At 39.3% G+C, this 25,903-nt stretch overlaps 3 protein-coding genes across 3 annotated transcripts; all 3 read left to right on the plus strand.

Moving 5' to 3' along the window:
- Positions 1 to 3,477: 3,477 nt before the first annotated feature.
- LOC129445337 (uncharacterized) lies at positions 3,478 to 9,676 on the plus strand. The gene is made up of 2 exons (XM_055206547.2): positions 3,478 to 3,919; positions 8,072 to 9,676. The coding sequence occupies exons 1-2, from the start codon at positions 3,598 to 3,600 to the stop codon at positions 9,229 to 9,231; spliced, it is 1,482 nt and encodes a 493-aa protein (XP_055062522.2). The 5' UTR covers positions 3,478 to 3,597; the 3' UTR covers positions 9,232 to 9,676.
- Positions 9,677 to 13,007: 3,331 nt separating this feature from the next.
- LOC129445365 (uncharacterized) lies at positions 13,008 to 17,075 on the plus strand. Its single transcript, XM_055206577.2, has 2 exons — positions 13,008 to 13,395; positions 16,075 to 17,075. Exons 1-2 carry the CDS (start codon positions 13,068 to 13,070, stop codon positions 16,914 to 16,916), a joined length of 1,170 nt encoding a protein of 389 aa, XP_055062552.2. The 5' UTR covers positions 13,008 to 13,067; the 3' UTR covers positions 16,917 to 17,075.
- A 4,370-nt stretch (positions 17,076 to 21,445) lies between these two features.
- On the plus strand, positions 21,446 to 25,576 carry LOC129445348 (uncharacterized). The gene is made up of 3 exons (XM_055206559.2): positions 21,446 to 21,712; positions 21,807 to 22,194; positions 24,071 to 25,576. The coding sequence occupies exons 1-3, from the start codon at positions 21,560 to 21,562 to the stop codon at positions 24,898 to 24,900; spliced, it is 1,371 nt and encodes a 456-aa protein (XP_055062534.2). The 5' UTR covers positions 21,446 to 21,559; the 3' UTR covers positions 24,901 to 25,576.
- Positions 25,577 to 25,903: the final 327 nt, after the last annotated feature.

Here is a 25,903-nt window from a genome sequence, read left to right on the forward strand (position 1 = left end):
ACTTAGATAATCTTAAGAGCATCTTAAGAAGTACTAAAGATGAATTTTTTGTATATTAAGTACAAAATTAGTGTGCGAAAATAAACCACTTTAAGTACAGTATGGAAGTATACTACTTTTTCACCTGGGTGGTCCTGGAACGCTACCTCTGGCTGTGTCTCGCAGACATGATGGAGGTCGACAAGAACTGTCCCCTGAATGCTCCGTTTTTCCAGAGCGTCCAACAGTTCTCGGCTGCCCAAAAGCAGACTGAGGCAATCATGTTGCGTCGGAACCCAGCTGCCGCTTCGTCGGCGCCTAAGCCTGCTCCTCACTGAGGGCGCCCTGCTACAGCTACCATCGTTCCTCTATCCAGGCAGCGTAGAAATAAGCAGCCTGCCCGCTCAGTCCGCTACCCTAGGTGGAAAACGTACACCAAGCGGCCCTGAGTTCAGCAACCTGGAGAAGGAGGGGATCGCTCTTCGGAAGCTGCTGAAGGCACCACCCCACCCGGGTGGGGAACCCTTGGTTTTCCTGTTCCAACGGTTTTCAAGCAACACCCCAAACCCCCAAAAGAGCAAATTCTCCTTCTGTCTCCAGGTCTCCAGAGGAACTTTGGAGCTCATAACCCACTGTCCTCCTTCGTCAGTGGGTGCATTAGGCAGCTTGGGACCCTCACAACGGAGTCTCACCTGTTCCGCCACCCATCTGCGGAGTCAGGTGAGTGTATCACGACACTTCTGTCAGTGCAGCCGAAACGCACACACCGTCAACCACCTCTGTTCCACTTGCCACAGGTTCACCGGCCGTGGCGTTAATCCTTCTTGCTAGGTACCTGGGTGTGTGGAAACAGCTTCCCAGCCCTTTGTGTTGGTGTCCCCCCAAATTCTCAGCACTTGACTGCGTTGAGAGCTGCCAATGCGCACATACTATGTGCAGAGATCGAGCCATCTCTCCAGCCAAGATGAGGTCTGGGTTTTACAGCCCTTACTTCATAGTACCCAAGAAAAGCGGCGGGTTTGCGACCAATTCTGGACCTGCGTTCACTGAATCAAACACTTCACAAGTTGCCATTAAAAATGTTGATGCACAAAAGCTTATTTCCATGCATTTGCTCAATCACGTCAGACGCTTTGCGAACACCAAGATTTAGTTCTCAAACACCTTGCTCGTTTGGGTCTTTGGGTCAACTGGGAAAAGAGCAAACTTTGCCCCATGCAGAGGATCTCTTTTCTCGGTAAGGAACTGGACTCAGTCACACTAACAGCATGTCTAACAGAAGTGCGTTTACAGTCGATCCTGACTTGAATACATTCAAAGGCAAGAATGCAGTCCCACTGAAACAATTTGAGAGGCTCCTGGGACATATGGCAGCAGCAGTGCCCGTGACACTGCTCGGGCTGCTCCATATGAGACTGCTTCAGCATTTGCTTCGCGACTGTCTAACCTTCACTCCATGGTCAGACCGATTGTCTCTCTGGGCCGGTGTGCCTCTGAGACAGTTCTCCAAGCATGCCATTGTATGCACAGATGCCTCCACCACTGGTTGGGGGGCCACATACGACGGGCATGTAGCTTCGGGGGACTGGACAACCCCCCAGCTGCATTGGCACATAAACTGCCTAGAACTCTCGTCACCTGTCGCATCTCGCCCGTCATTTCCTCTTATGGAGTAAGAAGAATCTGAGGTCCTTTTGTGCCATTCACATCCCGGGGTCACTCAATACAGCGGCAGACGCGCTCTCTCGAGCAGCGTGCCCTGGCGAGTGGCAACTCTACCCCCAGTCGCTTCAGCTGATTTGGAAATGTTTTAGCAGGGCACAGATCTGTTCGCTTCTCCAGAGACCACCCATTGTCGCCTGTTTTATTCATTAACCGAGGACACACTCGGTGTGGATGCACTGGCACACAGCTGGCCACGGGAACCCCCAGTGAGCCTTTTCGCACAGGCACTGTGCAAAGTCAGGGAGGACGAGGAGAGCATGTTACTAGTTGCACCGTTTCGGACCACCAGGAGTCGATTTCCAGAACCCTCGCTCCTTGCAACAGCCCCTTTCTGGCGGATTCCCCTGAGGAAGGACCTTCTTTCTCAAGAAGTGGGCACATTATGTGCATTGTGTTCCCTACATGGGGTTCCTATGTGTGTATAGTCTGTGGGGTTAATCCTACTAGCCCACGTTTTCCTTACTTAAAGAAATGTTTCAAATATTCTGGAAGGAGCCTGATGAGTGGAGTCAGGTGTTTCATATAAGGAGACTTGATTATGACCTGTTCACTGCTACAACACATTACGCTTGACAAAGTAGTCCTGCTCCAAATGTTTTTAATTGTGAATTTTTTCACATAATATATTATCATATTTCATATAATCTTTGCTAAAATAGGCAGACTATAAAGATGATAAACATTTAAACTACAAGAATTCCCGCACATGTGCAAGGATACAGTTTCATTTTGTACTTAATATACTAAAAATTCACATTTGTATACACTTGTTTTTAGAAAATGTACGGTTCAAGTTCACAGACTGCACAGCGATGAATCAAAGCAAACGTGCAAGGACATTTATTGAGTTTGGCTGTGGATGCTTTGGAAATTCTTCATAAAACTGTTGAGCAAGATTAAATGATGATCAGAATTAAGACCATCTCAACACTGAGCAATATTTGTGTTGTTTTTGAGTTTTTAGCCATTTTTAAATGTTGTTGATTATTTTAGTGTTGAAAGTGTAAAAAAATGACAATAAAGTATTTTGATATATTACAGCTTTTTATTTGAATTCTCATATTGCACCTCCTTCATGTATTGTGATGTTATAGATGAATGAACTGTTAAATATTAATGCTGAAATTTGATATAAATTAATAAAAATAAATATTAAGTCTTTGATTTAGTCTCTCAAGCCTGTAGCTTTTTATAGACCCTTTTACAGCTCACGTGATCAAATAGCCTGCGTGTGCATTTAGGCAACAGAAGTGATGTTATTCCTTATTAGTTCTAACGTGTTTGCAACTCAGAAAGTTTATTAAAACGGTTTCCCAGCATCAAAATGTCTGGTTTTTGCGTTTGGTTGCACTAATATAATATACTAATATATGTATCTGACAACTTTATTTTCGGGCATCTGCTAATGTCCTCCATCCGCTCCTCTATAGTACACGGATCTGTAGCTGTGTTGAAAAAGTTGATAAAGTCAATTTTTTTAAATACCTTTCTCTGTCTGTGTTGCTTCACTGCTGATTCTTACCATACTTCCGTTACCAAACTGCGCGCGCATACGCTGCCACGTCATCATTGTGTACAAACAGTTGAATCCCAGGCCGCCTGCTTTCATACTATATAGTATGTAAAAAGCGCTACTTTGCGTACTGTGTAGTATGGAAGTAGGTGGTTTGGGATTGATGTACTTGGATGAATGAAGTGTTGAGTTTCTTTTCTCTCCAGTACAGCAGGAGGCGCTCTGCAGTTCTTTAGTCCGCATATAAACCCACTAAAGAAAGAAAGAAAGAGCTCGCACGCGTGTGATGTGTTTATGTATCATGAGTGTTTTTCTCTCTTGAGTGTTTTATTGAGTGTAAACAGAGTCTTGTCTCTGTGTATTTCAGTGTTGATGATAAGATGGATGTGATGTGCTGTAAATCAGGAACTGATCAGGACTTACAGGATGAGGAATCTACTGATCAAACCTCCACAGAGTCTCTGGATTCTGTCTGTAACGCTGGAGAACAGCAGCAGATCCTGCAGACCAAACTCAACATGTGTTCAGACAAAGCCATCAACTGCAGGAACCTCGTGATGAAGATCAAAACTGAACCCACAGAAATAAAAACTGAACCTACAGAAATAAAAACTGAACCAACAGAAATAAAAACTGAACCAACAGAAGATGTAGATGAATATGAAGACAAACACAATTATGGTCATGATTTTATTCTCTCAGGTATGTCTCCTCAATTATTTTTGTATTTTTCCTCTTAAAGTGCACCTGTTTCAATACTAAAAATGTATTGCTATTGGGTATAATACAATGTGTTCGTGTGGTTTATGGTTCAAAACACATTATTTTCCACATACTGTACATTTATGTAGCTCCTGATATCTGAAACGCACTGATTTTGTACAAAACTCATGGATTTGAAAAGCTCTGTGTCCCTGATTGGCCAGCTAATTTTTACGTTGTGACGCTCCTTACCGTGTTTGAATGATTCGATCACAAAGCAATGTTTAAATGTAGTTTAAATAACTTGATTGCAACCACTAAAAAATAGAGTAAATTGAATGAATATTTTTTTCAGTGATAGCAAACAACATTAACTATAATTTACTGTGTTGTCGAGATGAAACGCAAGATGCGTCTGTGGTAAAGTTAACCTTAGCTGTTGTTAACTACCAAACTAAATAGTATAGATTGTAAGACGACCTAACACGGATGTTTATAATTATTCATGCCTGTGGTTTCATATAATTCTACTATATATAACGTTAACTGAAGTGCACGTGTTTTGTCACTCACCTTAAGCGCGAATTCATTTTAAACTTTACATTAAGAAGTTTTCCCTGAACTTTGTGAACACGACTCGCTAACAGCAGTTTGCCTTCATTCAGAATCAGCTCAAATAACGCGACAGCAGCGTATAAAATCCTTTTCTGTCTTCATCACGGCACAGAATAATGAAATACAACCATAAGAACATGTTTGTCATTTAATGTAAGTAAATTTAAACAGTGGACAGTATATGTGAGGTCATCATTTGTGCTCTGTATTGGGCTTTGTGTGAATAAGAAGAAAATAAAAACTGCATGTAAACAGAAGTGAAGAGGTTAGCTCCAGTCATGTAAACATCTTGCGATTAAGTCCTGATTGTGACGTGACCCTTGTTAGGATGCAGCCAATCAGAGCGCAGTTCATTATTATTATTATTCATGACCCTTTCAAATAAGGTAATAACCACGGGTGTCATGATTCTCCAAATCCTCGATTCGATTACATTTTCGATTCTAAAGTCACGTTCTCGATTTTTACATTTTTTTTTTGAAGCACAAAAAAAATGCTATGCCATTTTTAGACTAGACTTTTATGAAATATAATATCTGACCTTGAACTCGGAGATGCCCTGCCATGTTAGTTGTGCTGCCAGTGGAAAAATATGGTACATGCACATACCTGATAAAAAGACACTTCCTGTCAGATGAGCATTCCTGTCAGTACTTTGCACCTTAAAAACACGCTTTTATTACCGTCAGACGAGATTGTGAGACTATACCCCAATAAGTAATGTTTAAATGCTGTTTTCATAACTCTTAAAAAACTGAAATAAGTTGTTGTGAAACTTAAAACAGATCTCAGTTTAGAGAAACGACCTGGCACAGACGCCGTTCTGCTGTGCACCCGCGCATGCTCCGTTCTAATTGAGTTCAGCAGCACTCAACACGTGGTTTTTCCCACTTGGTAAGCCAACCGGATGTGACATGGGGGCGTGGCAGCATCGACGATTCCATTTTTTAGTTTAAGGTTGTGACTTAATTTCAGTCAACTTTAAATTTAAAATCGAAATTGTGACACCCTTAGTAATAACAGACAATTTCATTCTAAGAGCAAATCCTAGGGTTGTAAATGGACATGTAAATGTAAAGGACTGAGTCCTTTGTTTCTTAAAGTATTCAATATACAGGAAAGGATGCATATGTGTATCCTTCGCGCTCTCAAATCACTCACAATCCTATGCGTGCAGCACCAAAAGCACACCTTTTTTACTGACGTAATGATGCAATGACGGCCACTTGCTAGCCTGTTCCATTTACGTGTTTTCCAAATGCTAAAGAGGAGCCACACCTTGCCTCTGAAAGAAGTGACTTGGAAGGACCAGTCCTGCCAAGGATGTATCCTTGACGTTGAGAAACACCTAGAGTGTCAGCCACCGGAGAAACGGGTGTCGCGCCCAGTTTCTGTAGGACTCGTCCAAACTTCATTCTTTTATATATAGGCTAGCAGCCAGGTCCAAAAATCCCATTTGATGATATCACAGTCCTTGGGGAACACCTTGAAAAGAAATGTATAAATACGCTGATATTCCTTTGTTCTCTGTCTTCAGGGTCCTCGTGCTCTTTCCTTCATGACACTCTTCGCAATGATCCTCTGCACCTTCATCTTCAGCCTCGTCTGGTGTTAACTTTCTCTTTGTTCTTTGTCTGTCCTTTATAGGTTAAATGCATTATTCTTTTCTAATACATGTTCTTCTCTCTACTGTTTTCAATTCTTCTTTGTCTTTCTTATAACATGTAACATGTAATTTTATCATGTATAGATTTTAATACATACTCTTTAACCAAGGTATTACTTGTCATTCTTATACATTTCAAGAGTGAGAGCGAGTTGAAACCACCTGCAAGGAGGTTTTATATATAAAATCCCAAAGAGTATGGAAACCAGGGATGTGCAAAAAAATCGTCTGTGATCCTCATGCGTGTTTCATTTTTTTCACTGACAAAACTTAGCAATTTGCACCACTTTGATTGATAAAGCATGACATGACATGATTACAAAAGACCAGAAACTAGAAAATGACCTTAAAATAAAAGACCTAACAACAGAACACAAGAAAAAACAATGACAAATGGTTGGGATTAAATAATTTTTTTTATCAGAGGGCCTGTTCTTTAAATATATAAACGTATATTAAATGAAAGAAGAACATTTTCTGAAGGCTTTAAACTTTTGTGAAAATCTTAAAAATGCTGGTGGGGAAAGAGTTTATTGCAGGGGTGGGCAACTCCTGGTCCTGAGGGCCAGTGTCCCTGCAGAGTTTAGCTCCAACCCCAACCAAACACAGCTGAAAAATCTAATTGAAGTCTTCAGGACTGTTTGGAAATGACATTCAGGTGTGTTTGATTAAGGTTGAAGCCAAACTCTGCAGGACTGTGGCCCTCGATGCCCACCCCTGGTTTATTGTATTATACTAAAGTGTACACCAGGGCTATTCAGATCTTACCCTGGAGGCCGAGCACTACAGAGTTTAGCTCCAACCCTAATAAAATTTTTTCACCTGTGATTGTCTAGTGATCATGAAGACCTTGATTAGCTTGCTCAGGTGTATTTGATCAGGGTTGAAGCTAAACTCTGCAGTGCTCCGGCCCTTCAGGGTAAGATTTGAATACCCCTGATGTACACCATGTCCAGTATGTGGTGTTGCATTCAGTCTGGTAGCTCAAATTCATATGTTTTTCAACATATCTAAAGCTCAAATCACGTCTGAAGATTCCCCATACATCCCATGCAGTCGCTGTGCATCTCTCCATTACTAAGAAATAAATTACTTGTTGGTTGTGTGCAATGGAAAGGCACATCTTAAGAGTCAGTAGCCGTTTCTCAATGTCAAGGATACTTCCTTGGCAGGACTAGTCCTTACAAGTCACTTCCTTCAGAGCAGGAGTGGGGAACCCTGGTCCTGGAGGGCCATTGTCCTGCAGAGTTTAGTTCCAACCCTAATTAAACACACCTGAAAAATCTAATTGAAGTCTTCAGGATTACTTGGAAATGAAATTCATTTTTGTTTGATTAGGGTTGGAACTAAACTCTGCAGGACAGTGGCCTTCCAGGACCCAGGGTTCCCCACTGCTGCTTCAGAGGCTAGGCGATGCTCCTTTTAAGCATTCGGAGAACACGTTAAATGGAACAGGCTAGCAAGTGCACGTCATTACGTCATTGCGTGATTGAAAGGTGTGCTTTCGGTGCTGCGCGCATAGGATTGTGGGTGATTTTTAGCGCGTGAAGAGCGCCAAGGATACAAATTTGCATCCTTTCCTGTATATGGGATATTTCTCGAACGAAGGACTCAGTCCTTGGCTGAAATTTCAAGGATCCTCAACATTGGAACAGTCCTTCGACGGACGTCGATGACGTAGCATCCTCGAAATTCTAGCTTCCGAGGATCCTTCCTTGACATTGAGAAACGGCTAGGAACTGGTTATGACCCTATTATCAGCAATAACCATGTAGAAAAAAGAGAATCTCAGTTTAACAAATTGTTTCTGTGTTTGCAGTTGGTGGAATCTAAATCATAAGAGATTTTTAATGTTGTTGTGTATCTTTCAGGTGAGAAGAGTGATTCAAGTTACGATGGAGAAATAATGTCCTCAACATCAAAAGAGCGACAGACAGCACAAACTCATTCCTGCATCACCGGTGGAGAGACATTGAGCTCACAGAGACATTTAGAGAGAAAACACACAGAACAGAAACTCTGCACCAGATCTAAGATCAGCTTTACTACCTTACAAGAGAAGAAACTTCATTCAGAAGAGCACAGAGAGAAGAAGAAGTTTGACTGTCAGCAGTGTGGGAAGGATTTTGACTTACTATCTAATCTAAAAGTTCACACGAAGATACACAGCAATGAAAAGCCTTTTAACTGTAGTGAGTGTGGCAAATATTTCAGCACCAAACAAAGCCTTGATATTCATCAGAGAATTCACACAGGAGAAAAACCATACGAGTGTCCTCAATGTGAGATGAGATTCAGCCACAGAGCTTATCTGAAGACACATGTGCTTTTTCACACCAATGAGAGACCGTTTCAGTGCAGTGAATGTGGAAAAACCTTTAGGTATTCATGTTCATTAAAATTACACCAAAAAATTCACTCTAAAGAGAAACGCTATCAATGTTCACACTGTGATAAAAGTTTCGGTCAGAAATCTCATCTGATAGTCCATGAGAGATTGTACACTGGAGAGAAACCTTACGTCTGTAGTGTTTGTGCCAAGAGTTTCAATCAACAATCTAATTTAGTGAGACACCAGAGAATTCATACAGGTGAAAAACCTTACAAATGCTCTCAGTGTGAGAAGATGTTTACTGCGGCAGGTTCCTTAAAAGCCCATGAGAGAGTTCATACTGGAGAGAAACCTTACCACTGTAATGACTGTGGGAATAGTTTTAAACAACATAAAACTTTAGTGTTACACCAGAGAACTCATACAGGTGAAAAACCTTACAAATGCTCTCAGTGTGAGAAGACATTTACTCAGTCAAGTCACTTAAAAATCCATGAGAGAGTTCACACTGGAGAGAAACCTTACGTCTGCTTGATCTGTGGGAAGAGCTTCTTTAATAAAACTTCTCTCAACTATCATATGAGAGTTCACACTGGAGAAAAACCTTACGTCTGCTCGATCTGTGGAGAGAGATTTACCAGTGCAGGACCTTTTAAGAGTCATCAGAAGAAACATGCTGAAGAACAAACTGATTTGTGAAAAAGACTTTGTCTCAGTTTTCACCCCTGATGAACAAATACACAATATATATAGTGGCAAGAAAAAATATGTGAATGTTTTGGAATTTCATAGTTTTCTGAATAAATTTGTAAAAAAATGTGATCTGATCTTCATCTAAGTCAAGGGTTATGGCAAGCATAATGTGTCTAAAAATAATTACACAAAAATGTTGATCTTTCATGTCTTTATTGAGAACAACAACAAAAAAAACATATAGTGCATATGGAAAAAGTATGAAACTAAGATAGAATTACAAGATGTGGCAATTGCTCTTGTTGAATAATTAGCAAGTTTTGATGGAAATTATAAGAAAAAAATAGCTGCTTTGACAAACGTTCATTTATTTTCTGTATTTTCCTTAACACTTTTATAATGTCTTTTATTTGAACAAGTACATTATTAAAACCATTTAAACATTTCACAAGACTTTTTTAAGATGTCAAATAAATATTTGGTGTTTCCAGAGTCTGTATGTCCGTATTTAGCTCAAAATACCATAGAGATAATTTATTATAGTATGTTAAAACTGCCACATTGTAGGTGTGAGTAAAAATGTGAAATGGGAATCTCTCTTTCTTCCTTCTGTTTTATGATCATATCCAAAGCCTATAAAGCAAAAAATTTATGAATAAACGTGCGGAAAGGGCGCAATCGAGCCGGTCTCTCCAGCCAAGATAAGGTCTGGGTTTTACAGCCCTTACTTCATAGTACCCAAGAAAAGCAGCTGGTTGCGACCGGTCCTGGATCTGCGTTCACTGAATCAACCACTTCACAATTTGCCATTCAAAATGCTGACGCACAAATCTTATTTCAATGCATTTGTCCACACTACTGGTTTGCAGCCATTGACCTAAAGGACTCGTACTTTCACGTCTCGATCCTCTCTCGTCTCTCGTTTCTCCATGTTGCATTCGAGGGGCGGGCATTCCTGTACAAAGTCTTACAATTCGGGCTTTCTCTCTCCCTGTGTCTTCACGAAAGTAGCAGAAGGGGCTTTAAAACCTCTGAGAGAGAAGGGTGTGCGCATTCTCACGTATCTTGACGACTGGCTTATAATAGCTCAATCACGTCAGACGCTTTGCGAACACCAAGATTTAGTTCTCAAACACCTTGCTCGTTTGGGTCTTTGGGTCAACTGGGAAAAGAGCAAACTTTGCCCTGTGCAGAGGATCTCTTTTCTCAGTATGGAACTGAACTCATTCACACTAACAGCACGTCTAACAGAAGTGCGTTTACAGTCGATCCTGACTTGCTTGAATACATTCAAAGGCAAGACGGCGGTCCCACTGAAACAATTTGAGAGGTTCCTGGGACATACGGCAGCAGCAGTGCCCTTGACACTGCTCGGGCTGCTCCATGCTTCAGCATTTGTTTTGCAACTGTTTAACCTTCACTCCATGTTCAGACTGATTGTTTCTCCAGGCATGCCATTGTATGCACAGATGCCTCCACCACTGGTTGGGGAGCCACATACAATGGGCATGTAGCTTCGGGGGTCTGGACAACAACCCAGCTGCACCGGCACATAAACTGCCTAGAACTACATGCTGTACATCTTGCGCTGACAACGCAGTCTGCGCTATCGTCACCTGTCGCATCTCGCCCGTCATCTCCTCTCATGGAGTCAGAAGAATCTGAGGTCCCTTTGTGCCCCGGGGTCGATCGATACAGTGGCAACTCTACCCCCAGTTAGTTCAGCTGATTTGGAAATGTTTTAGCAGGGCACAGATAGATCTGTTTGCTTCTCCACACATTGTCGCCTATTTTATTCAATAACTGGCACACAGCTGGCCACGGAAACCCCCAGTGAACCTTCTCGCACAGACACTGTGCAAAGTCAGGGAGGACGAGGAGAGCATGTTTCCTCGCGACAGCCCCTCCCTGGCGGATTCCCCTGAGGAAGGACCTTCTTTCTCAAGAAGTGGGCGCATTATGTGCATTGTGTCCCCTACGTGGGGTTAATCCTACTAGCCCACGTTTTCCCTTACTTAAAGAAATGTTTCAAATATTCTGGAAGGAGCCTGATGAGTGGAGTCAGGTGTTTCATATAAGGAGACTTGATTATGACTTGTTCACTGCTACGACACATTACGCTTGACAAAGCAGTCTTTGCTAATATAGGCAGACTTTTAAAATTACAAATTTAAACTACAAGAATTCCCCCACAGGCGCAAGGATACAGTTTCCAGGAGCAGGAGCAGCAGAAGTCCCTCACAACCATTACTGGAAACATTTGTATACACTTGTTTTTAGAAAATGTAATACTACGGTCCAAGTTCACGGACTGCACAGCAATAAATCAAAGCAAACGTGCAAGGACATTTATTGAGTTTTGCTGTGGATGCTTTGGAGGTTCTTCATAAAACTGTTGAACAAAGATTAAATGAAGATCAGAATTAAGACCATCTCAACACTGAACAATATTTGTGTTGTTTTTGAGTCACAAGTATTTTAAGAGTTTGAGTTATTTAATTGCTTGTTTTAAGTGTTATGTTAAATTGTTAGTCATTACCTGCATTAGCAGTTTTGAAATGTTGTTGATTATTTTAGCTTTGAAAGTGTAATAAATTGACATTAAAAGTATTTTGATATATTACTTTTTGTTATTTAATTTCTCATTTTGCACCTTCTTCATGTTTTGTGATGTTATAGATGAATGAACTGTTGAATCTTAATGCTGAAAACTGATATTTACCAAACTGAAATTATGTTGCTTTTATCAGTTATCAATTTTAATCTTATATATTATTTAAATAAATATATTAAGTAAATTACAATTAAGCATTAATTGTATAATTATTACATAATAATGGACCAGTCCAGTACCTATTAAAATCCCATACTGGGCCCTGGTAAATAACATGGTGGCTTCATTAGGTGGGGCCCAATCTGTGTTGCCCAGCTGGGCCCCACATAAGCCCCACTCAGTTTCTATATTAAATTCATGTGGTCTAACTGAGGTGGGACCATAGTGGAACCCATGGACAAACCCACATAGGAAGCCCACATAGGGCCTACATGGGCCCCACCTTGCAATGTTGGCTGGGAAAATAAGCAGGTATCCATTAGCCTATAAGAGGTATTGTAATACATAACTTACAAAAATACTACAATGAAATGAATGTGTTTTCTTTATATTCTTGTTTAAAAACCTTAGGTGGGATAGATTATACCTGTCTAGGTGGGTCCCAGGTTAAAAAAGTTTGAGTTCTTATTATAATATATTTGCCATAGTGTCTTCATTTACTCCACAACCAGGGTGGATTTACATACTCTATAAAGGCACAACACGCAAAACATATTTACAACAGCTACTGTGAAGAGATAAAGAAAAAAATTTTGAATTTGGGGCTGCTCCATTGAGATTGACTCTGCAAAGTCAAATTAACATGATCCAAAATCTGCTTGGCATATATGCTTTTTAGTTGATTTAATTATTTATTTGCAGTGTAAAATCTAGCCGGTAGATTAAAGATTTCACAGATTAAATGCTTACAATAGCACTGTGTAGAGCGCTATCTTTGATTTAGTAAGACTATTCACTGTATAACCTTTATAGTTTCACCAACTCCTCATTCATTATCATTCCATTTAAATAGTCGCTCAAGCCTGTAGATTTTTATAGTTTGCAGGTCATAGATGAATGAAGTGTTGAGTGTCTTCTCTCTCCAGTACAGCAGGAGGCGCTCTGCAGCTCTTCAGTCCGCCAAAAAACCCACTAAAGAAAGAAAGAAAGAGCTCGCGTGTGATGTGTTTGTCTCTCTTGAGTGGTTTATTGAGTTTAAACAGAGTCTTGTCTCTGTATTTTAGTGTTGATGATGATGGATGTGATGTGCTGTAAATCAGGAACTGATCAGGACTTACAGGATGATGAATCTACTGATCAAACCTCCACAGAGTCTCTGGATTCTGTCTGTAACGCTGGAGAACAGCAGCAGATCCTGCAGACCAAACTCAACATGTGTTCAGTCAAACTAAAGGAAAGTGGGAACCAAACTGAGATTAAAACAGAACCCACAGAAATAAAAATAGAACCAACAGAAGAGGACGACGACGACGATGATGATGATGATGATGATGACTACGACGATGACGATGATGATGATGATGATGACGACGACGATAGTGAGTACATTCCTTCAGGTATGTTTCTTTGAATGTTTTATATTTTCGCAGCTTTGGTGTAAATTCCTGTTTTAATAAAGATGAGTTTCGCTTCAGACAGGTTAAATAACACAAAAGTGAATTAATTTATTATATTTATTTCAAGCGTCTAATGGGAAGCATAAGCTCTTTGTGCTTATTACATGGCTACTTGCCAGACATGAATTATTAATTTGATATTTGAATAGCTTGTCTTAAGAAATGCAAACCTTCCGCAAGAAAGACAAGTTTTTACTTAAAGTCAAAGCGCGTTCGCACAGGTTTAAAGTCCAAACAACCCAGCTAACCAAACGAGGGAAATATTAAACAAAGCTAATATACAACAGTAGTATACAAAAGATGTAAACAAAACATGCCAGAGTGTACAAATCCTTTATCACAAATTGTGCATTTGTGAAAAATATTGTTAGGGCCCGAGCACCGAGGTGAAAGGACCTTATTGTTCTTCAAGGAGTTCTTCTTCTTCTTCTTATTATTATGTCCTTATTGCTTTTTTATTAACAATGTTTTCCAGACTGGTACAATCGTCCTTAGAATCTAAATTAAATTTGGCTTGGTTCCTGACCACTTCTTATGAATATGAAATTTTCCCAGAATTTTTAAGAGTCGTACAAGAAAGTTAACCTTAATTTTATTCTCATCATTGGAATAATTTATTAAAACTGATACAGTTTTCTTCTTGAAGGAAAACTTTTGTTGATACAATAATGCTAAGTTGTGAAATTCCTGCATTTCTCACCACCACCATGTAACTTAACATGACGTGTTTTTTATTTGTTGTTTTGGTTTTCACTTTCTGTTATAAATTATTTTATTGGGCGGACGTGTAGTGAATTACGACACATTCAAGTTTATTTTAGTTCATTTATTTTTAGCTTTTGACAAGCTTTAAATACATAAATTAGTTTTAACATTTAAATGTTACCCAAGAGTGGGTCTGTAAATAATCCTAAACAATACAGTTTCATTTTAAACAGTTAGCAGTAACATTAAACACATTATACATAAGCAATTATGCTAGCGGACCCTGAATATAATTAAAGAAAGGTACTAAATCATTACATACAGAGGCAAAATTATTAACAAAAAACTTCAACTAGATGATATAATATTACTCAATATGATCAAGGTTTTGTCAGATGGAGTCATTTTCAGTAAAGTATGTGTTTCTGTTGCCATGGTAATGCTGCTCTCTATCGTCACCAGTGTTCCATAAAATTTAAAATAAAAATAATAAAATAAAAGTTAAAGAACACCTTCATTAATCTAACTTTCAGAGGTTTTCATATAACCGGTTTATTTGTTGTGAAGAAGTATGTCAAAATTTCCTGTCAGAACTTGGCCCCTTAAAAAACGTTAAGACGCTGTTATTGCTGCCAGACGAGATTCTGTAAGACTTTACTCTAATATGTCATGTTTAAATGCGGTTTTCAAGACTTTTAAGCAACTGAAATAAATTGTTGTGAAAAGTAAACTGTACCGTTCTCGCAACTAAGGAGATCATAAAGGTTATGTTGTGAATTGGTTCTATAATGGTAATGAAATGACCTCCCTGGGATGTAACAGTCACGATGTTAGCTGGTTACATTACCAAAAATAAATTACATAACTGGTTTGTGGTGAGTTAGTGATAAAGATGAACAGGTACTAAAATCTTGGGCCAAATTCTTAGCCTGACGTTGTCATACTCAATTCTAGTCAGAATTTGAGTCTGATACCGCTCCATTGAGCTAAAATTATGAGGCGTGTCTCAACCGAAAAATGCCTCTGCACTCAATTGGATAGACACGACCAATCAGAGCAACGGAGTGTGTGATGTTGAAATGGCGTCTTTAGCAGCCTGACCGAACTGCTAGTAATTTCGCTACAATGATACTAACATCATTGTAATTATACTAAGTCTGAGTTAGCGAAGGTACATCAACACCTACTATGTTTACAACATTTCATTTATATCACAACATTAAGTATTTACTAAGTCATACAGTAAGACTATCTCTTACCATTTGTACGTTAGGTGAACTTCATCCACGACGATAGCTATATGTTGGCTTGAAAAATATCGGAGCCTAGCATGTCCCTCCACTTATTCAGCAGTCACGATTCCAGGCTTCCGAAAAGAAGCTGGCAACGACCGCTAATTATATCCATCTCGTCGTGCACACCGAGTTGCATCGCCGTGATACCCATTTCAGTTGCTTCTTTAACTTTGTCCTCCATAGCAAGGACGGCGAAAACATAAACAAATGCCTTGATCGCGTTTCTCTGTTCCTCTTTTTAAATCAATGCTCTGTCGATATCTTTTAGAACAGACTCAATGTCAGATTCCACACATCTGAATTCTACAGCGGCAGCCATTTCATTGTAAACAGATTGAACACACGCGCTCTTTGGTGACGTGGTTGATACGTTACAGTTGATCATCTGTCCATCATCGTATAAAGCCCGCCCTCACAATTTGATTCGTCGGCCGGTTTTGGTATTCGCATAGTAGCTCCTCAACGGTGAGTCCCCAGACCGATCTTCCCCCGTTTTTCAAATTGTGGTGGGCGGGGCTAAGATCGGCTGGCACCCAGGCTACCAAATTCTGCTAAAATCTGCTATTTAGGTTGGGCAATGGATCATAAAAGATTTTTAATGCTATTCTATTTCTTTCAGATAAGAAGAGTGTGCGTTTTACTAACTTACACGAGAAGAAACTTCATTCAGAAGATCACAGAGAGAAGAAGAAGAAGCAGTTTCCCTGTCAACAGTGTGGGAGGATTTGTGTTTCTTCTTCTAGTCTGATCATTCACATGAGGAAACACAGTGATGAAAGGCCTTTCCACTGCACTTACTGTGACAAATGTTTCCGCAGCAAAGGAGGTCTTAATGTTCATGAGAGAATTCACACAGGAGAAAAACCACACCAGTGTCCTCTATGTGAGATGAGATTCATCAGTGGACATTATTTGAACAAACATGTGCGTTTACACACCAATGAGAAACCTTATCAGTGCAGTGAATGTGGAAAAACCTTTAGGCTTTTAGATTCTTTAAGACACCATAAAGTAACACACTCTGAAAGACTCCATCAATGTTCACACTGTGATAAACGTTTTTATCATAAAAAGGATCTGATAATCCATGAGAGAGTTCACACGGGAGAGAGACCTTATCTCTGTTCTCACTGTGGAAAGAGCTTCACTAATCCAAGTACTTTTAAAGTTCATCAGAGAGTTCACACTGGAGAGAAACCTCATCACTGCAGTGTTTGTGGGAAGAATTTCAGTCGACGTAGCAATTTAGTGACGCACCTAAGAATTCATACAGGTGAAAAACCGTACAAATGCTCTCTGTGTGGAGAGGGGTTTAATCAAGCGGTTCTTCTGAGAATCCATCAGAGAGTTCATACTGGAGAGAAACCTTACCTCTGCTCCATCTGTGGAGAGAGATTCGCTAATGTAGGACCTTTTAAGACTCATCAGAAGAAACATGCTGAACAACAAACTGATCTGTGAAAAAGACAAATAACTTTTTTTTTACAAACACAATTCACATTTGTAGTAGACTTTGTATTTTCTTTCCTGTACTGTAATTAAAGTTACAGTTAAAGTAGAAGTTTTCTCCTTTCCAAGATACCTTAATTAACTTAAAGAGCACATATTGCATTGCTAAAATGTGGTTGTGTGGTTTATGGTGCAAAAAAACACATTATTTTGTCCTTTATGCCCTGCCTACCTAAAACACATTGATTTTGTACAAAGCTCATTGATTTGAAAAGCGCTTTGTTCCCGTTTGGCCAGCTTACCAGTACGTTGGGATTGGCCTGAATACCTCTGACGTCAGACCAAAAAACCTTTCTTACTTAAAAGATTAGCTCACAATGCAATACTGACAGGAGTTAATATTGTCTTTACTAGCGGAATCTGATCCTGAAAATGCAGATGACCAAGCTGATCGATTAACTTTAACAGCTTTAGCAGGATGTAACAGATTGGTAAGGTAAGGATACCAATACATTAAAACCATGTCTGCATTTGTGATCGTAGAAACGACAAACAACAAGTGCTAAAGCATAAAACTTTGTGTTTGAATCATGGTTTAGTCAGTCTCTTTAAATATGAAACATAGACTACTTGTAGGCTGTGAGTCAGAAGTGGGGAGGAATTATGATAATGAGCGTTGTGTCCACATCAACCGGCTCAGGAAGTAAACTGTTGCCAACAATATGTGTGTGTTGTAGTACAAGAAAAGAGTTTCATGTTGGAAACGATAACTCGCCTCATCTTCATTTGTACCGTATATCATTAACATGTACTAATATACACTTACACACCAAAGGATGTGTAAAATCTTGAATTGGATTATTGGTGCTCTTTAAAATAAAATTCTGATTTAATATCAAAAGAACAATTGATCTGGTTATGATCGGCTCCACTAGAAGACAAGGTTTATTTTATGCCAGGAACACGCAGACGTTTTAGAGTTAGATACGTCCATACATGCACTTTTCATCTCCATTCATCCCGTACTTCTGTCTGATGCACCCACTGCTAGCCTAGCTTAGCACAAAGACTGGAAGTTAATGGCTCCAGCTAGCATACTGCTCCCAATAAGTGATAAAATAACGCCAACATTTTTCTATTTATATGTTGTGATTTGTATAGTCACACCGTGTACACATAACAAGGTCATATGAGACACAGCCATCTTTTATTCTCAGAAGGCGAATCACTGTTCTTTATGCAATAGCCATTCTGAAAACACTGATCATTATTTTTAATGCATTTTTACCGAAATACTCTGGAGATCAGTTCAGGACTAGTTGAAAAAAAAAAGAGGTGGTTGTTGATGGTTTCGTGTTTCACCTTACAACAAATTTTATACAGGATCCCCAAAGACTGTGTCCAGTTTTATTTGCTTAATAATATTGTAATATTTGCAAAATATTTCATTCATAAATGTAGAAGTTTTTAATACCTTCCACTATTCATTGTATTTAGAAATTACTTAAAGTATTTTTCTAAAAACCGAGCCAAAATTAGAGGCTGTAATGCAATGTCTCAAGTCTCAATTTATTTTTATAAAACGGTTAGTTCCAATCCTTGATTCTGATTGGTCAATAGGTGTGCTTTATTCGCAATAAAACACTGCTATGACCGCTTCACCCAACGGTTCTATTTAATATCACTGCGCCCTTAGCAACACCCTTAGCAACACATAAACATATAATGAGACAAAGTCTGAGAACAGTTTGTTGTTTTTATTTGAACTTTCATGTTGTTTTTCGCAGTCAGGGACTATTTTTTCTAGCGGAAGGAATGCTTTTATTAATTTAACTTCATGAAAGTTGCACTAATATTTTTTTTACTTTAATATTGTGTGGTAACCGTTTTATAAAAGCAGTAAGGTACTCGAGGCAAGTGCTGTATCGTGAATAAGTAACGGCTGAAGGGGTTGCAGGCACTCCGCTTCGCGTCGTTCCTAACAACGCCCTTCAGCCGTTACTTATTCACGATACAGCACAGCCTCTCGTACCTTATTGCTTACATAAAGCACGATTAAAAACAACTCCAGTTGACCAATGTGCTGTACAATGATATAATGACTAATTACACAAATATACAAACCACATAAACATCAGACAACACACATCATCACACGTCATAGGCCTTAGTAAAACAGTATGTTTTTAACTTTGATTTAAAAATATGTAATGTTGGTGATGTTCTTATATGAAGCGGTAACGTGTTCCAAAGTTTAGGTGCGGCTATATCAAAAGCTCAATCACCCCTAGATTTTAATTTGATCTTTGGAACAGTTAACCGATTCTGGTTGGCAGACCGAAGAGTTCTTTCTGGACGATATTCACACAACAAATCTGAGAGGTAGAGGGGAGCGAGTCCATTTACGATTTAAAAATGAGCAATAAAGATGCTTGATCTTTTGATATCACATGATTTATTGTAAAATTGCTTTTGGTGCTTATTTTTCTGTTATGATAATGTTAGGTTATGATTTCAATGTTTATTTATCTTTTTATTTCAAAATTATTTTATTTATTTATGAGTATGCTTTCTGGTTATGTTGTATTAAGCCTTTCATGTCAATGAAGACCTTTGTTGTAAGAAAAGTTTTGAATTCATAAAAAACAAGAGCACAGGCAATGTCCTCCAGCTGTAATAAATATCCTCATAGAGACAGAGCGCAGCGCGTCACAACCTGAAAACCACGCCCACCGGGGGGGAAAGCAATCCAACAGTCTCCATTGACTTTGTATTGCAAAAGGCCGCCTCCTTGTCATTTCTGGCTTATAACAAAAAACTGAATAATGCCTAAAAGCTGCTTTGGGACAATATGTACAGCCAACAAGCCAAAGAACCCAGAAATAAGTTTTTATAAGCTGTCGAGCCGTAAAACCCAGTCTTTAAGGAGAATAAAGTGGATCGCCGATTACGTTTCCCCCTATTGGACGCAGTTTTACTAATAGGAGTACTATGAAAAGTTGCCTGTTTCCATTTCTGTGTCTAAACGCTCGTTTTTTGAAGTCGACAGCCCACAAAAAAACATTTATTTATTTTTTTGGCGTGTTAGATGTACACCTTGTCACACAGCAGCTTTTAGGTATTATTCTGTTTTTAAGTTTAATCTGTAAATAAGTTTTTATAAGCTGTCGACCCCAAAAAACGAGCGTTTAAAGACACAAAAATGGATACAGGCAACTTTTCATAGTACTTCTATTAGTAGAACTGCGTCCACAAGGGGGAAACGTAGTCGGCGATCCACTTTATTCTCCTTAAAGGCTGGGTTTTACGGCTCGACAGCTTATAAAAACTTATTTCTGGGTTCTTTGGCTTGTTAGCTGTACATATTGTCACACAGCAGCTTTTAGGCATTATTCATTTTTTTGTTATAAGCCAGAAATGACAAGGAGGCGGCTTCTCGCAATACAAACCGTGTGTCTCAATCAGCTCCCTTGTTCAGTAGTCAGGGCACTGATCAGGGAGTCGGCCATTTTAAGGGCTGTCTCAATCGCAAAATCCGTTCAGTGCACTGGAACGTTCGTTCCCTAAAAATTCCCACAATGCAACGCAAAAACCAGTGAGCATCGATGTTCCCTATGTTCCCTAACCGGAAATCACGTGACCTTTTCTGAAGCTCGCCAACCGAACATCACGTGATCCAACTCAATAAACTTTAGCCTTGTTCGACCTCATGCGGCGCCGCAAGAACCGACAGCCGGATGACGCCAAAGTACCGCGAGAGCGAGGCGAAATTAGACTTCTCTAATCGGTCTCGCGGTACTTTGACGTCTTCCGGCTGTCGGTTCTTGCGGCGCCGCATAAAGTCGAACAAGCCTTTTATGAAATGTTACAGAACTTTTATAAAGACAAACGTTTGTTTTAGTTGTAAATATAAACACACATTGCTACACAGTAAGGGACCACAATCTACTCAATATTTTAAAGAATAATATTTATTTAAAATTGTAAATATATTTATTACATTTAAAATGTAATAATATGCCTCCAATTTTATGCACAGATATGTAAGAGAATAATGACAGCATTTTTCACAATGTACTGTTTTTAAAATTAAGTCAGAGGGATGTTGGTTTTGCCGGTTATTGATGAGTAACAGCTGTGAGTGATTACAACGCGCTTAAGCAGCCGTGACAGAAAAATAAGTGAACATCGTCCCAATGTGAAGTGAGCTAGGGTCCTTACCAGTGCCCGAACCTGTGTACACGATATACTGATTCACGACCTCGGGAGCTAGGGAACGAATTGAGACACACGGAAAGTCAATGGAGACAGTTGGATTGATTTCCCCCCCGGTGGGCGTGGTTTTCAAATTTGCATAACGGCGCTCTGTCTCTATGGTGAATGAGGTGGTAAGTGTGCTGTGCTTCACACTCCAGTCCAGTTAGTGGCGGCAAATGCAACAAAAGTTGGTTTGTCATCCGCCATAAAATGTCAACAGAAGAAGTGTTGAGTTTCTTCTCTCTCCAGTACAGCAGGAGGCGCTCTGCAGCTCTTTACTCCACATATAAACCCACTAAAGAAAGAAAGAGCTCGCGTGTGATGTGTTTGTGTATCCTCAGTGTTTTTCTCTCTTGAGTGTTTTAAACAGAGTCTTGTCTCTGTGTATTTTAGTGTTGATGATGGATGAGATGTGCTGTAAATCAGTAGGAACTGATCTGTCCATGCTGGATATTGATGATTTCATCACAGAAATCTCTCAGCTGAAGAAAGAGGTGGCGTTACTGGAGACAAAGCTGAGGTTAAGAGGAGATGAAGGACTGATGAGAGAGGTTTGTACAGCTTAAACATCCTTTACCTGAATCAGACAACATCAAATCATTTCTAATCTTACTCTGTGTGGTTTGTTGTGAATCTTCCACACAGGACTCCGAGCTCAGTCTGACTTTACTCTGTTATACTGAGTCAAAGCACACAGACGCTCAGGACACTACAGTGTGTGACAGTAATCAGGACTTACAGGATGATGAATCTACTGATCAAACCTCCACAGAGTCTCTGGATTCTGCCTGGAACGCTGGAGAACAGCAGCAGATGTTACAGATGTGTTCAGTCAAACCGATTGACCGTGGGAACCAAACGGAGATTAAAATGGAACCCTCAGAAATTGAAATAGAACCCACAGAAGATGAAGTTGATGACGATGACGATGATGATGACGACGAAGACGATGATGATGATGATGATGATGACGATGATGATGATGATGATGATGACGACGAAGAAGATGATGACGAGGACTTTATTGCTTCAGGTATATTTTTAGATTATTTTATTCATTGTCTTTAATGTAAAATTAACTTAAATTTTTCTTAAATTTCTGCTTCAATAAAGATGGGTCTTGACTCTTGTGTCAGTCGGGCTAAATCATGGGCGGATTGGCTATCTGACAGTTCAGAGGGGCCGGACCATTTTTTTTACAAATGTGGACCGGTCAGATTTTTTTTAAATTTACTGTTTCTTGTTATGTAAATGATAGAGAAACATTGCATTTTATTATTTTAAAACTGTTATATGGTTTATACATAATGGTAAAAATCAAAATAAATAATTGATTTAGGCTTTGTCCACACGAAGCCGGTGCATTCCCTATCCGATCATTTTTTTCCCTTATTCTAAAAAAATTATCCGTAAACACGAAACCACTGAAACCGACTGAAAGCGGTGTAGTATATGCCGGACCAGTATGGGGCGCTGTAATTCTGCCACAGATATACACTATACACGGAGAAGAAGACTTTGAGCATGCGCATAACCAACGTATGGTGTTGTCCATTATCGCTTGTTGCTTACCACACTTGCATAGAAGCAATAGATTTTGCTGTAATAAAGCTAGTAGGCTTTAGTAGCTTCTGTAGCACGAACACAGTCACGTAGTCCGCCGTTATTGTTGTTGCTGTTACGTGTGACGCTTCCGACACGTGATGTGATGACGTTTTCGCTTCACAAAATATACGGATTGGCTGTACACACGAAACCGCAAGGGTGTCGGTTTCAGATTTATCCACTTTAGGACCCGGTTTCACTCTCTCAAAGCGCCGGATCCATGTGGACGAAACGGCAATACGATAACAAATTTATACGTATACAGTGATATGCGTATCCGGGTGGACAGCCCCTTACTCACTCACAAAAAGTTTATTTTTTGTGAGCATTACCATCTGATTCTGACCATAATCATCATACTAAATTACCAGCTTATTTTTGCCAAAACAAGTGTGATTTCAGGGAGAACTTGTACAGTATAAGTCAAGAGTCAATAGTGCAGCTAAAACAAACACTGAACACCATAACCGTGACTTTAAATGACAAAATAACATTATTAGGGCTTTGCAAAAAATCGACTGCGATCCGTAGTTCACAGGGAAGCTAGGCAAAATCGAATAGATTATCGGAGTCGATTTTCCTCGGTTATGAACCCGATTTTGCCTAGCTTCTCTGTGAACTACAGGTCTGTGTAATAAATGCCGCTCCATCTGAAAGCAGCTGATGGCGATTTAATGCTAATCACTGAACTGGCTTTACTGATGACACGCGCATGATAATCGCAGCCGATTTTTTGCACAGCCCTACAAAATATCAACATCTAAACTAACATCTAATAAGTAAATTGTGTTTTTACAACAATATTTTTACCGAACATTCAGAAATAATGTTTTATAACAGTTTTAAAATAATAAAATGCAATGTTTCTCTATTATTTACATAACAAGCAAACAAGTAAATGAAGACGAACGTGTCTGAGGTTTAATTATTTGCAAATTAAGTCTCATCTAGAATTATTAATGCAAATTAGCGCCATCTACTGGTAAAAGGAAAGTGCTCATTTTTAAAGGTGAAATATATGTTAAGATGTAAAGTAAGTCTTTTGTGACACCAAGAGTGTGTATTTTTCATTTCGATTAACCCATACGGACTACCGGCACATCCGGGAACTTGACTGTAAATTTCGTCACCGCCCCTTTTTGGGGGAAAAACCCAGACCTTCCATTGACTTCCAAAATAGCGGAACAAAGCAACGTTCGTACACAGCCGGCAGGCGTAAATAACTTATGCTAACATTTGCTATTCAGGTTGGGCAATAGTTCATAAGTGCACAAAGATTTTTGATGCTATTTTATTTCTTTCAGATGAGAAGAGTGTCCATTTTACTAACGTACAAGAGTTTAAACTTCATTCAGAAGATCACAGAAAGAAGAACCAGTGTGAGCAGTGTGGAAGGATTTGTGCCACCGCTTCTAATCTGATCATTCACATGAGGACACACAGTGGTGAAAGGCCTTTCCACTGCACTTACTGTGCAAAACGTTTCCGCAGCAAAGGAAATCTTGATGCTCATGAAAGAACTCACACGGGAGAAAAACCATACCAGTGTTTTCTATGTGAGAAGAGCTTTATTAGTGGACATCGTCTGATCACTCATGCGCGCTTACACACCAATGAAAAACCGTATCAGTGCAGTGAATGTGGAAAAACCTTTAGGATTTTAGATTCTTTAAGGAAGCACGAAGTAACACACTCTGAGAGACTCCATCAATGTTCACACTGTGATAAACGTTTTTTTCATAAAATGGATTTGATTGGCCATGAGAGAATTCACACGGGAGAGAAACCTTACGCCTGTTCTCAATGTGGAAAGAGATTTTCTAGTTCAAGTACTTTGACCGTTCATAAGCGAGTTCACACTGGAGAGAAACCTCATCAATGTAGTTTTTGTGGGAAGAGTTTTAGTAAATGTAGTAATTTAAAGACGCACCTAAGAATTCATACAGGTGAAAAACCTTACAAATGCACCGAGTGTGGAGAGGGGTTTAATCAAGCGGTTCTTCTGAGAATCCATCAGAGAGTTCATACTGGAGAGAAACCTTACCGCTGCTCCATCTGTGGAGAAAGATTCGCTAATGTAGGACCTTTTAAGACTCATCAGAAGAAACATGCTGAAGAACAAACTGATCTGTGAAAAAAAACTTCTATATACAAGATTTTTACAAACCATTAAATCTTTTATGGTAGATTTTGTTCAAACTTTACTGTAATATATTAGCAGAAGCTTTCTTATTCCAATATCGATACCTAGATTAGATATTAGGGATGTGCATCGATGTTAAAAAAGACCTGTCTAAAATCGATTCTGAATCGTAAGGCTCCGATTCAGTGTTTCATGCACAGCTTGTGCATGTACTACGGCTCCGTGATCAGTAGGAAGTCCTTATCAATCTGAAATCACTACGAGTTTGATTCATTTATAACGTTCTTTTAAAAAAATGCAACACTCGTCAAACACAATCATTCAAAATATTCTCTATTATCATGAAAATTCCTGAAACAATCTGAAGAACAGCGATATAAATATGCCTCTAGATATTTCCTGGAATAGCGTTTGTAATGATACTTCTTCTGTGGCACAAATGGAGTTTCTGCACGAAAGCGCCCTCTAGCTTTTGAATGTGGCGGCATTTCACCGTAATTCATTCAAATTCATTCATTGAGAAAACGCGCATTTGCCCGATTAATTGTCACACCCTATTAGATATAGAAAACAATTCAGAATTGTATATCAGATGTGTCTATCTGCTGTGAATCTCACTTGGCTCCACTAGATGTTAATATTAAAATGCTAACACATTGGATTTACACTGGATTTGTTTTCAATAAGTGATTTTCTGGCTGGATAATTCCTTATAGGTGGAGCTTGCAGGGTGGGCTAGGCCCCCATTAGCTAAAAGGATTTTAAGAAAAAGAAAATCGATTCCAAAACAAATATACATATTATTTAGGTTCTTATACATTTTAAAACTTCACTTTGTATGAAACTTTGTAAAACAATTGTTAATCTGGCCATAATATTTTTATTTATCAAAAAGCGGCGCTTGGTAAAGTCATGTTTATCCAGCCGTCCAATCACGATGGAGGAGAGGCGGGACAAATGCTACACCGACCAACCGCCACATCCTACCTTTACT

This window comes from Misgurnus anguillicaudatus, chromosome 3, assembly GCF_027580225.2.
Source record: "Misgurnus anguillicaudatus chromosome 3, ASM2758022v2, whole genome shotgun sequence".
Taxonomy (NCBI): domain Eukaryota; kingdom Metazoa; phylum Chordata; class Actinopteri; order Cypriniformes; family Cobitidae; genus Misgurnus; species Misgurnus anguillicaudatus.